Here is a 13,390-nt window from a genome sequence, read left to right on the forward strand (position 1 = left end):
GGCTGGGGAAACGTGAGGTGGCCCATCAGTGTGGCCGTGATGGTGGCACAGACCCCCTTTCTCCCTCTGACGCCAGACCTGCATCAGCCAGGAGGACCCTGGAGATGCCCACCAGGAGGGTGGGATGTGGAGCTCGACTCTAGGGAGACCGAGGGCAGAGGGTGCATGAGGAAGACTCCTATCCCCGCATGCTGCCAGCACAGACGAGACTCCCCCAGAGGGAACAAGGAGCTGGCACACAGGGCCAGGACCAAACCGCAGGAATGGCCACGTGTAAGAGATGGACACAGGAGAGTGCAGGGGACACTGCCTAGAAGGTCAAGAAGTGGGCTTCAGGGCGCCTGGGGGGCTCAGTGGTTGAGCATCTGCCTTTGGCTCAGGTCATGATCCCAGAGTCCTGGGATCCAGTCCTGCATCGGGCTCCCTGCATGGGGCCTGCTTCTCCCTCTGCCTCTCTCTCTGCCTCTCTCTCTGCCTCTCTCTCTCTCTCTCTCTCTCTGTGTGTGTGTGTGTGTGTGTGTGTGTGTGTCTCAAATGAATGAATAAATAAAATCTTAAATAAAAAAAAAAAAAAGAATGTTTCAAGTCAGGAGGACAAAGAAGGAGAAGATGACAAGGATGTCAACACTTCACATGATGTGAAGCCCCGAGCAGTGAGATGGGTGTGATGGCCTGGGGTCCTGTCCCTCCAGCCACCAGGGCCGCCTCTGAGGGGAGAAAGGAGGAAGGACACGGGGTGCAGAGGCAGAGGGCAATGGAGCGCTCTCCTCCAGGAGCAGGCCCACCTCGGCCAGCGCTGGGAAGGAGGGAAGGCAGCACGGGAGAGGAGACAGAGGTGAGGGGGCGGGAGAGAAATGGGTGAATTCAGTTCTGCCAGCCCCAAATTGATGTGAGAACGGATACCTCTCTCCCTTCTCCCGTGTCTCTCTGTCTCTGTCTCTGTGTCTCACACACGCGCACTGGCTCCATCAGTCTGGACTGACTGGGGATGTTCCAGGGCCTCTGAAGAGCTCCTCTGTGGCACTCAGGAGCCAAAAATTCAGATTCATCACAACACAGCAACCCTCCACCCCCCTGGTTCTCAAATAAGTTTGAGGATGAACACCTCTTTTCAAGCCCAAAACTTTTGTGGGCCATCCCCTCCCACTTCCACACACATACCTGGTAGTGCTTGTATTTTTAGTATCTGTTAATTAAGAAAATATGTAATAACAAAGAGCTACTGTGAATGGAGCTCGTGTTTTGTTCATCACTGGAGACCCAGAGGCCTCAGGAGACGGGTGGACAACGGAGGCTGAGGGGCGTGGGCAGGCTGTCGGTGCTGTGCCCTCCCTGGGCCTGTGGCTCATGGGTGAGCCAGTCCCTCATGTGCCCGGCCCCCCAGAGCTCTGCCCTGGCCCTGTGCAGCGGATCTGGGGGCGGGGGGCAGCGAGAAGGGGACAGGACTGCAGGGCAGTTTTGACTTAGGGTCGCTTACCGTGTGCGGGGGACCCTGAGGCCCGTGAGGACATCCTGGCCTGGAGGCAAGCAGCTGGGAAGGGAGCCAGGTGTGCAGGAGGAGGTCCCAGCAGACACCCCGGCCTTCGGGATGGGCGGGATCACAATGCCCCCCAGTGACTTGTGCATCTTCTCGTCATTGCAGTGCAGGTATTGTCTGGAGATCTGCACCTGGGAGCGGAGGTTGGGGGGAAGGTTTTGGATGCTCACGTTCCAGGCCCTTCACACAGGGCAGTCCCTTTTATCAGGAGCCACCTGGAGTAACAAGCAGTGCTGGGAAGTGTCTTCTCATCTTTCTTTTCAGCTACACAACTCTGGGACCTTCCCACCCACACTGAAAGCTCATTGTTTCCTTACCACTCCACAACAGAAGACCTCCCCTCATCCCTACTCCCTTTTTGTTATTATTATTATTTGTTTTTCTCCTCACTTCAGAAAATCCTACAACATCAGAGATGAAAGAGATCTTCAAAAACATCTAGTCTAATATCTTCTTTTTATAGATGTGAAAACTAGGCCCAGAGGGGACCATGACTGGCCCAGGGTCACACAGCCAGTGAGCGGTAGAGTAGAAGCCAGAGCATGAGCAACTCTAGAACATGGAGACCAGAGAAGGTCTAGGGACCACCAAGTGAGGACTGGAGGGCACACAGCCTGTGCTCAGCACCCCTGGGGCAGCCAGCCAAGCTCCCAGGCCAGGTACAAAGGCTTTGGATGCTGTGGGGAAGATGCCCCTCCCAGTGCCACCCCTGCCCTTGAAGGCAGCCCCTTGCACACCTCCAGAGAAGCTCAGGGCTCAGGGACCAGGGTTGGGTGGTAAAGAATGAAAATAAAGACAGGACAGACAGGCAAAACTCCAAGCAGCCAAACCACCTTACCTCCTGGGCACCAGGTCTCAGCCCCTGCGGACCCTGACTGCTCTCAGGTGGGTCCAGGCCCTTCTCCTTGGCTCCGCCGGCCTCAGGGGTGGTAGGGATGCTCTGGATGGGAGGCATCGGCCTGGGCAGTCTCAGGAGCCTCTGAGAGGTGGCCCGGGGGATGGCACTCCTCAGAGGAACTCCTTTGGGGCCTCCCACAGGATCCAGGGAGACTGGGGGTGGGTGGGGCATAAGTTAGTCCCAGGGGCACGGGGAGTGAGGGAATCCAGGTACTGGCAACAGGGCCATGTTCCAGGGATGGCTGGGATTGTGAGGGGAGGAGGAGATCACCCCGGCCCCACCCCCACCTCTAGGCTGAGCAAGCCGACACTGCTGAGGGTCTCTTCCCATTTCTATAAAATTTGGTAAAAAGAGCCAATCAAAGTCATCTATTTAAAATTCAGAGGCAAAAAATAAAATAAAATAAAAATAAAAATAAAATAAAATAAAAATAAAATTCAGAGGCAGGCTAGACAGGAAGGGAAGCACGCCAGTACTAGACGAGGAGTAGGCCAGTGGGCTCCGGGCCTGCCTAGTGGCTGGGGGAGCTGGGCAAGTCTCTGAAGCCCCATTTGCTCTTCTGTGAAATGAAAGGAGTAACGTCAAGGGGTTATCCAAAGATTCAACGACTTGCGTACAACACCACGAAAGGACCTGGCACATGACGGGTGCCCATAAATGACAAATGACTTCTGTGCCCCCTTCCTTTTCAGCTGATGATGTGGGGTGCTGTTGTTTTGACACAGGGGACACCCTGACCTAATCTAAAAGCAGACCATTACGCTCTCAGCCCCTTTACGAGTAACTTATGTGCCCAACAGGCATCCTCTCTGCCCCTCGCCGCACCCCATCGGGAGCAGCCGCGTGCCCCCTGCTGTCCCTATGGTGGTGAAAAAAACAAATGAGAGTGTAACTTGCAAAGGCCATTTCGTTCCAACTACATCAAAGCGGTTGCATCAAAACAACCAAGTCAAAATAGCTTCTCTGGCTCCCCTGCCCAGCCTGGCTCTGCTTTGCCCTGTCATCAGTTCTGTCAGCGTGTTGAAGGGAGAGATGTAAGGACGGGGTCACAAGCTGGGTGGAGACGGTACCCACCTTGGGCCCTCTCTGGGTGGTGGCACAGAGAGGCCAACATAGCCTCAGTCCAGGGTGGAGAGGACAGCCCAGGCCTGTTCAGGGGACCAGAGATCCCTGTGCCACCACACTTGCTGAGGGACCTGATAAATCAAGACCACTTCCCATCTGTACATGCGTAGAACAACCCCTGTTCTTTTTCTCCTATACTAGAACTTGGTGAAAAAAAGAGATGACAGGTCTAGAAAAAGAGATGACAGGTCTAGAAAAAGAGATGACAGGTCTAGAAAAAGACTTCAGACCTCTCAAGGAGGGAGTCACTGGCCCGGCAATTCCAGAAGTTGAGCCACCTGGAAATTCTAAGCACTCTGGCCACCCCCCCCACCTGCAACCTCCATAATGTCCAGTCCCAGGGGGACTCCTAACAGGGGCTCCCTTGCATTTCCCTGGGCACCGTCATGCCCCAGGGAGACCTCACGGGAAGCAGGGCTGGCCGGGTACAACCCCAAGTCTGGCAGCAGCAACCACCTGCCCCTCGACAGGATGTCCCCCTTCTTCCTAAGACTTCAAGTCTTCTTATTCCTTGTTGCTCAAGCATTCACTGAGCTAAGAAAAGACCCAGTGACACGATTTGTCCGGGAGAAGAGGAGAGAGAAAAGAAAATGAAAATTTATTAGGTTCTACGCACAATGCCAGGTGCTGAGAATTCTGTGCACAATTTGTCACTGAACTCTGTCACACAGCATATTACTATCGCCATCACACTGCAGGAAAACCGAGGTTGAAGGGGTGACTTGCCCAAAGTCCCAGAGCCAGCCAGCGTCAGGACTGAGATTTGAACCTGGCCTGTTTTCCTGGTTTGTCCACTACTGGAATATAAAGTGCCCACTGCTTAATTCTTTGCTCATCTCCTCAACAAACGTTTCTGGAGAATCTCCCTTGCCAGGCAACTCTCTCCCAACCTCTTAGAGAATACCGCCAAGTCCAAAATTCAGATGTGGAACAAATAATCACACAAGTGAATACACAGATGCAAACCGTGAAAAGAGCTGAGAGACAAAACTGGAGGGCAGAGTGTCACTGGGACGGAGGCAGACTGGGGAGTCAAGAAGGCCCCTCTGAGGAAGGCTTCTGAGCTGGGCAGGAAGGATGGGCGAGCAATGGAGGGAGGTGAGGAGATAGCCTGTCAGAGCCTGAGGCTGGAGGAAGCCCACCTGCTCCAGAATGGGGGGGGGGGCAGTGTATCTGATGAGCAGAGAGGAGGAGGGGAGAGTGTGGTGTAGACATAGGGTGACAGCCTCGTGCACAAGGGACTGTTTAGGAGCTTACTGTAAGCACATCCCCAAACCATGGGGTGGTTCTAGGCATCATTGGTGGGAGTGGGAGGAACTACATGATCAGGTCAGCACTTTAGAAAGATCCTTCTGGAGAGAAGATTCGCAGGGGGAGAAGGAGGCAAGGGGGAAGGGGAGCTTCATTGGGAGGGCACTGCAGAGCCCAGGTGGAAGGTGGCCTTCCCGGGAGGGCAGCTCGCTGGGTGTGCCCTGATCAGCTTGGGAGAGAACCCGGCTGCCAGCAGAGACCTACCGATCCTCACAGCCAGGTAGCCTGGGGTCCCTGACCTCAGGGTGAGTGGGAGATGGGTGCACTGGGCCCAGGGCTCACCTCGGGAGGATGTTGCCAAGCCCTCTGAGAGCCTCCTTTTCTTGAGCTTGTCCTTGATCTGGGTGGTGTCCCGGGCCACACTGTTGGCCTCAGACTCCAGAGAGGAGAAGGGTGCTGGGGGGCTGGACCCCAGGGACAAGGTGGCCAAGCTCCTGGGGTGGCCATTCCTGGCCTGCCAGCTCTTCAGGGGGGCATCCAGCTTGAGGCTGCTGGGGTCCCTGTGTCCACTCAAGAGGTGCAGTGGCTTCTCCAGCGGGACGCTCAGAGTTGGCTGGAGGGAGCCTGAGGGAGACAGAGGCAAGAGTAGCGAGGCACACATCACCCATGGCAGCACGGGGCACCAGCCAGCTCTTCGGTGCTGCTTCCTTAGAACCATCCGGCCTTGCCCCATGAATCCTGATCACTTGGCGTTACCATCGCTCTTTGGCTCAATTCATTCATTCAACAGCCTCTGTGAAGCCTAACCTTAACAAGACCTGTGTCATGAGCTACTGGAGGGAAGAAAGGGGAGTCAACGTGCAGCCCTATCACAGCACAGACATGAGGCCATAAATACTTAGGGAAGACCTTCTGCTCAGGGACCACCATCCAGCAGCAAGCTCCAGGACCCCAACCAATTCATTCAATATACCCAACAATAGGGACGCCTGAGTGGCTCATTTTTTGAGCGTCTGCCTTCATCTCAAGGTGTGATCCTGGGATCCGGGATCAAGTCCCACATCGGGCTCCCTGCAAGGAGCTTGCTTCTCCCTCTGCCTGTGTCTCTTCCTCTCTCTCTGTGTCTCTTATGAATAAATAAAATCTTTAAAATATATAAATATATACCCAACAATACCAAATGCAGATTGAAAAGAGTTCAGGTGACTCAGAACAAAGCATGCTTCCACGCAGACACTGGCTTATCCAAGTGCTCATTCAACAAACACTCAGTGAGAGCCTCTCGTGTGTGCCAAGCACTGTCCAGGCAGTGGAGGTCCAGAGATGGGTGAGACGCAGTCCTTACCACTAAAGGACTTTCAATCTATTCGAGAAATAAGATTTGTCCCTAAATGGGTTCATTACAAGGTAAAAGGTGAGATGTGCCATAAAAGTGATCTCAGCAAAATGCTTTGTGCATGTAGAGAAGGAAGAAAAGGATCTAGAAAACCTTCATGAAGTAGTGATGTTTGAACTAGTCCTTGAAGGAGCCCTGACCATGGGAGAGCCGGGGAAAGCAAACCAGGAGACCAGCTTTTAGAGTTTCTACCACACACAGAAAGCATTTTTTGGAGTGCCTTGACATAAGCCGTGACCCCTGCAGAAAGAGGTCACAGATCCTGGACAGCACCAGACCCAGCAAGAGGTGACCTTGGTGCCACCCAGGCCTGTAGCCTGAAGGAGGGCCAGCTGCTAGAGTAATCATGTTCTCCATTGCAAACCCTCGAACCAGGGCTCGGCAGGGAAGGGGGTCTGCAGCTGGAAGTTAGAGCAGAAAGAGGCCGGGAATCTGGATGGCCGTCCTGAAAACCACCACGCCAGCAGCTGTCCCCTGCCCGGCAGCCTCTTCCTCGCCTTCCGCCCTGGATGCTGACTGCCTGCCCAGACCCCCAGGTGAGGGGCAGCAGGCCCTGTCCTCCCGGGGCTCCCGGGGCTCTCCCTGGGTTCTGCGGACAGTGAGGGGTGTGCTGGGATCCCCACGTCTTGTTCCTGTGTGTCCCCCTCTAGCATCTCCATCCCCTGAGCCACAAAATTGAAAGGACCCACCTAGAACTGAGGGGCATTTAGAGCAGACACTACTGTGAATATAAGCTCTGCCCATAGCTGGGGGGCCCAGCCAGGCATCTAGGCCATCGCACGTCCTCTCTCCAGGCGGAGGCCTAGGCTCTGCTCTCCGCTCCCCAGCCCTGATGGGGCAGCTGCCCGTGGAACCCGGAGAGGCCACTCAGGGCATCGAAGGCCACATGGTGGGATTGCATCAGCAGGCCTCGTCTCCCAACCTCACCTTCTCCATAAGCCTGCAGCCTGGAGTCGCTGCGTCCAGCCGGGGGCCCACGGGGCCCAGCACTCGTTCGAGGGACACTCCCACAGTACACTGCCACCGGAGCCGGAACTTTGGCTGGGGACAGAACACAGGAAGAGCAGTACCTGAGATCAGGATGGGCAACAGACTGCCCCAGCACTCTCCCCCATGGGGGCTCTGTGGCCCATCCCCCAAGCAAGAGCCTGGCCCAAGGTGGGGACCTCCCACCCTGCACCCAGCTGGCCAGGGTGCCATGATCCCACCAAAGCCCACCACCTCACTGTGCCCAGCCTTCTTGGCTTGGATCCCCCTTTTCACACCTGCCAGCCTTCTCTGTCCAGCTGTGCTCCAGCCCTGCCCTTACCCCCCCACTCCACACCTTCACAGGCCCCTTCACGGGCTCCCTCCCCCCACACTCCCCTGCCCCACCTCCCCTGCACATCTACCTCTAGCTGCTCACATGGGCCTCTCCCTGCCATGCCTTTAATTGTCACCTTCATGCAGTAACCCCCAATCTATGGCTTCGACCCTGACCTCTCCCCACGGTGGCCGATGGCCAAGCAGAGCATTTAATTACCTGCCCAACAACCCTCTCCTGAGAGTCCTCCAGCCCCTCATCAGCGTGTTCTGCACTGACCCTTTATCTCCTCCAAAACCTCCCCGGCTCAGCAAATTGATTCGGTCGATCCCTCCTGCGGATATGTATCAAACGCTGCCTGTCAGGGGCTCTGCGCCCCAGTCCCCAGTGATACCATCCTGGGCAAGGCCTGAAGGCCGGTGGGGGAGATGATGAGGAATAGGCAGTGACAGTGTGGGGCTCGGAGCCCAGCGGTGGGGCCCTGAGCTGAGGGTCAGGAAGTGGGGAGGGGGCCTCTGCTAAGCAGTCACTACTACTTTGAGAAGCCTTGCCTCTCCTCCGTGTCCCCACTGCAGGCCAGGCATGCTCCACCTTACCCACCCCACCCTGCCACACCCTGGCACAGGGACCCCGTCCTAGTCATCTTTGTAGGACCTGCTCAGGAGGCACTTAAATGTTAGCAAGCTGAATCATTGGTCCTACACCCCCTGGCTCCCCATCTGAGGTACATCTCAGGACCACCAGCTGGAGAAGCCCCCACCAAGGTGCAACCCAGCACACCCACTCCCAGGGTGGAAGGTCCCTAGACCAGGAGTCAGGAGTCTGCTCCCTTGCTATTTCTGTCAGCTGTGGGACCTTGAGGAAATAAGCTAGCCTCTCTGAGTCTCAGTCCCCAGATCAGTGAAGCAAAGGAATTGGACAGGATTAGGGGTTCATACGGTCACACCTTCATTCTATTTCTAGATTTCTAGGTTTTTCTTAAGCTTTCAGCACTTCCCTACAAGACTCTAATGTCCAGCAGGATCTGATGTGGCACTAAATTATTAAAACTGTTCTTACATTAACATATCAAAGCCCCAGGGTGCTCTGCCCCTAGGTAATGACCTGTCATTGCAGGGTCCTCTACCTCCCTCCCAAGTCATCCCAGGGCCTTGGCTCCAACCTCTCCAGGGAAAAGCAGCTCCCCACCTCACTAGCACCCCTTCCATCTGTGGCAGGACCTGTGGATCTCCTCACTCTCCAGAGGACACTGAGGTTCATGTAGCCAGCTCCCAGAGGCAGAGCATCACACCTGGAACCCCACCTCCCGACACTGAGCTCGCCACGCTGTTCCCATCCTCCTGCCTTGCAGCCGAAGAGACAGAGACACCCAGCCCTCCCTGAGAGCCCAGCCTCATGTCCTCTGACCACAAAACAAGCCAGCTCCTCAGCCAGCCCACCAGCACAGACAATGGAGGCGCAGCTCAGCCTCTAGAGAATTTCTAGAACACTCTGAGCCTTTCCCTGGGGCCAGGAAGCCCCCAGACAACAAGCTGAGCATGGGGGGCCAGCGTCAGCCAGCAGAGAGCTGGGCCAGGGGGGAAAGGCGTGGCCACCTGGCTGCTACGTCTCCCAGGCAGGTGCGGCCCCTTACCTGGAGGGACGGCATCGCGGCTGCCCATGCCCTGGGTGGAGAAGCTGCCCGGGAGGTTGTCCGGAGGCAGGCGCTACTTGCTGGGCTGTCAACACAGTCCTCGGGCGTCCAGAAGGCTGCGGCCCGAAACATCCGGGGCCTACAGTAGGGAGCAGCAGAGCGAAGCCGCACAGATAACACACTTTTGAAATGACTTTGCAGGAAGCCCATCAGGAGCCGAAGTACTCTCCCAGGGAGAAAATTTGCTGCTGGACCAAAGGACATCTCTTTTCTGACGTTCTGACTCTCTGAGACACTTGAAACTTTCCAAGTGCCAAGGCCGCGTGACCGTGAGCAGGGCTGTTTTACGAAGAGTGTCACCGAAAGCCGCTAAGCTGGCTAACCTTGTGGCCTTGACAAGGACACCTTAGGGTCTCTGGGGAAGGTGGAATCTATCAAGGCGGAATCTGATGCCTTCTTTCTCTATTAGTTTCTATTTTCTTCAAAAACCTGTTTTCTGGGGATCCCTGGGTGGCTCAGTGGTTTGGGTTCTCCCTTCGGCCCGGGGTGTGGTCCGGGGGTCCCAGGATCAGGTCCCACATCGGGCTTCCTGCGTGGAGCCTGCTTCTCCCTCTGCCTGTGTTGTGTCTCTCACGAATTAAAAAAACAAAAACCAAAACCTGTTTTCTCTCCCTGCTGCCCCGGAAGCTCGTAACACATGTAGAGCTCCGTGACTCCGCTTACCACTCAGGATGTGGCAGGGTCTCCCCAGAAAGCAGCTCCCTAGTTTTCAGTCAGGATGTGCCAGCCTCTATCTGCACGAAGTTCATGGCCCACCTTCTCACCAAACCATACACCTCTGACCCTGTCAGAGAGTCATCACATCGCCCTGTGGCCAACTGCTTGACCACTTCAAGCCTCTTTCTGGTCTCCCTTAATCCGCTGGGGTCAATCATCAGCTCTCACTCCGGATCTGACCTTATTCTCTTTCCGTGGGACAAGGGTCTCACCACGGGCTCTGTGACTTCACCCAATTTAATAGTCTTTGCTGAGATAAGGGTGACCTGTTTTCACCTCAACAGGTAGGGAGGTGGAGGCCAGAGCAGATCAGTGACAAAATCAGGGGTAAAGGCCACATCTCCCAATCTCTACTCTGGAGCAGCTCCCTCGAGGTATCATCTGGGGACAGGGCAGGATACAGTCAGTGCCAACTTCCTTTTGCTGAGCAGCAAATCCCAACTCAGAAACTGAGAAAACCTCCTTCCGCCTGGAAGCCAGCCTGCCACCGTCCCCACCCTGGCCCCAGAAGGCAGAGCAGCTCCTAGCAACACTTCTGGCCCCAACAGAGGTTCCAGCTCAGCCTTTGCCTGGTCTCTCTGCTTACGTCCCCAAGCCCTCAGGTTCTCTGTCCAAGGAGAATTTTCCTCACAGCTCCCTGTCTGCTGACTACTAGGATAAGTATTTGGCCACAAGGGAATGTCCCTGAGACCCAGCACTTCTCCCAAGCAGGTGGTGGAAGAGGTCTCAACAACCTGCCCCTCGTCCCAGCGGGCTGGCAAAGAGACTCAAGAGATTGGCAAGCAGCTGCTTCCGGCAAAGCCCAGCAGGAATGTTCCAGGCGGGGACAGGCCATCCACAGCTGAATTAAAGCAAAACAAGCCAGAGCCCAGGCATTGCAGACAGTGAAACCTGCCATTTCGAACCAGAGCATTGGCTTTCTATGCGAATTATATGCAGAAAAGCGAGATTTAGCTACAGCCCTTGTTCTCAACCTTGGCTGCGGATCACAGCCACCCGGGAACAAATAGAAAGGACGACAGATTCCAAGGCCCCACCTCTGGCCTCTACTGAATTAGAGTCTTCTAGGGACCAGGTCATGAGAATCTGTTCGGTTACTTTTTCTTAACTTCTGACTGATTTTGATGTTCAAACAGGATTGAGAACCACTGGGCTACAGTTCGGATTCACTTCCGACTGAGATCTCAGCCCTGCATCTCACCTTACGCTGTCAAAGTGGTTATTACTGCCTCAGTTTCCCCAAGGTGATCACTCTCTAGGAGACTAAAGAGAAAATTTGGAGCTACCTGAGAGTACAGATGACATATGTCTCAGTGGCCAGCGCTACTGCTAAGGGCCTTCTGAACAAGACAGCCCCCTCCCCACTTGCCACAACCTCCTCAGTAGGCACAATGGCCACTGGGCCAGAAGCTGATATTACTCCATGCCCTGGGGACACCTGCAGCACAGAGAAGAGACCTGCAGCCACGCCATAGCCTGCCAGGGCAACTCAGCCACCAGACCCCCCTCTCAGGCCTGCTCCTGACCATGTCAACAATGCGTGACCTCTAGACCCCCAAGGTCTGTGTGCAGGATCTCCCAGGCACCTGCCCAAGGGGAAGTGGCCACAGCTGCATGTGGTTAATGACCATGTCTTATGTCTTATGTGAAAACAATGGGTGGCACCTCCCCAGGAAAGTCACAGAGGCCCACAACCGGGAAGGAGCTTAAAAATTCATGTACAAACTATAAAAACCAAGATCAGAAATCCCAGCCCAAATGTGGATAAAACTTTGGGCCTTAGCATCAAGTGTACTTAGCACCTGATCCCCCAAGACACAATCCACTGAACCCCCACTTGCACCTGGCACTGTTCTGTTCTGGGCACCAAGAAGTGACTGTTCTCTATTGGAACAGCCAACCCCTGACCTACAGGATGACTAGCCAGTGGGTTCTGGGGACCAAAATTCTGTCCTTACTCCCTGAGGCTCTGGATTGCCCAAGAGAGCTGGCTCCTCCACCCTTGGCCTCCCAGTTTAGGGAATGGAGTGGCCCAAGGTAACTGACCATTGTCTGCTCCTTCCACTAGAGCTATAGCTACACAGGTTCCATGGTGATTGGCACCACAGGAATGAAGAGAGGCCACAGAGGGGACTCAGGTTTCAAGTGGAAGGGAAACAAAGCTAGCATTGGCCCTGTAAAGAATGTCAGACCCAGCGACAAGATCCCAATCACGCTTGTGCCTGCAGAGAGGCCCAGGAGAGAATGGGGGCCCAGTCCTGAGATGCAGCCCTAGCTGCCCACCCACCTCGGGGCTGCCACAGGTGCAACTTCCCTCGTGTGGCTGTGACACTACCCACTCCTCCTTTTAGAGACCTCTGAGAGGCACGGGATCCAAGAAGTCAGAGTTCTCACCTCCTTGGACATACTGGGGGGGGGGGTGACAGTGGTGACATGTCAAGATGGGTAGAGAAGGGGAATAGGGCAAAGATGGCAGAGTGAACAAACTTCGATTCTGAACCCAAAAATATCCCCCACTGAAACATTCTCTTCTAAACAGAGGCCTCAGATGGCAGCCTTCCCACCCTACACCTCCAGCCCAGAATGCTCCTAAATACCACCCCTCCACCCCCGGGACACCTAGATCTTTAGCCTTGTAAAACACAGCTGGGTTTGAACCCTGCTCTGCCCCTCTCATATTAACAAGAAATTTCTTTATTTCCTTTGAGCTTTGGTTTCTTCATTTAAAAAAATGTCCTACCAAAGGGTTTGGTCAGGATTAAGTGAAGTCACGTGCAAAAAAATTCAGCACCATTGCTGCTAGACAGTCAATAAGATCAGGTGTGAACTCTTCCTTTCCCTTCCTCTGCCCATGCACCATCTTTAAAGTTATGATGGGCCAGCCCTCCGTCCCTACAAGACAGATCCAGGTGACACGGGTGCCCCTCACGTGGAGGAGACAGACAGGTCCGTAGGGTCAGAGGCTTAGACTAGCCAGGCCGGGCCCTCCGCGGTTCTCACCTGGGATTTGCTGTGCTGGGAAGCAACACCTGCTGTGACACTGGGTGGAGCACAGTGGGTCCTGGGTGGGGACAGGCACACAGGAGGGCAGCAGTGCTGTCTGACTAGGCACCTGGAGACCCCCCACAGGAAAGCAGCATCCTCCCCGGGCCTGGAAAGAAGCAGGGTCTAGATGAGGAGGGAAGTGAGGAAGGCCTCGCAGGCTGAGAAAACTGAGTAGAGGCGTGGAGGAACAAACAGGCTGTGAGTTTGGGGCGTGGCAGGAGGACCCGAGCCTGGGAAGGTGGAGAGCCAGTGTGGGGAGACCCATAGTGCTCTTCAGAGTCTGCACTTGCTCTGCAGGCGAGGGGAACTCTAAAGACTTTTCAAGGAGAAGAATGACATTATCTGACTTCTGGGACTGGGAGTCCAGGAGCCGTCTCCACCAAAACTGGGAGACTGATCCCCACACCCACCAGAACCCCTGGGAG

At 55.1% G+C, this 13,390-nt stretch overlaps 1 protein-coding gene across 12 annotated transcripts in view; it reads right to left on the reverse strand.

Moving 5' to 3' along the window:
* TOGARAM2 (TOG array regulator of axonemal microtubules 2) overlaps positions 1 to 13,390 on the reverse strand; it is a 62,214-nt gene that overhangs the window by 33,266 nt on the left and 15,558 nt on the right. For 11 of the 12 annotated variants that reach the window (XR_012003194.1, XR_012003195.1, XM_026015979.2 and 8 more), the window contains 6 exons: positions 12,921 to 13,071; positions 9,144 to 9,282; positions 7,135 to 7,248; positions 5,154 to 5,435; positions 2,376 to 2,587; positions 1,478 to 1,668 (listed from right to left, as the gene is read on the reverse strand). Coding sequence is in view for 10 of the 12 variants with exons in the window: in XM_026015979.2 (XP_025871764.2) it covers positions 1,478 to 1,668; positions 2,376 to 2,587; positions 5,154 to 5,435; positions 7,135 to 7,248; positions 9,144 to 9,171 (827 nt within the window). In the remaining 2 variants the exon portion in view is untranslated. The remainder of the gene's footprint in view (positions 1 to 1,477; positions 1,669 to 2,375; positions 2,588 to 5,153; positions 5,436 to 7,134; positions 7,249 to 9,143; positions 9,283 to 12,920; positions 13,072 to 13,390) is intronic. The other variant, XM_072767411.1, reaches the window with a different exon arrangement.

Source organism: Vulpes vulpes, chromosome 8 (genome assembly GCF_048418805.1).
Source record: "Vulpes vulpes isolate BD-2025 chromosome 8, VulVul3, whole genome shotgun sequence".
Lineage (NCBI taxonomy): Eukaryota > Metazoa > Chordata > Mammalia > Carnivora > Canidae > Vulpes > Vulpes vulpes.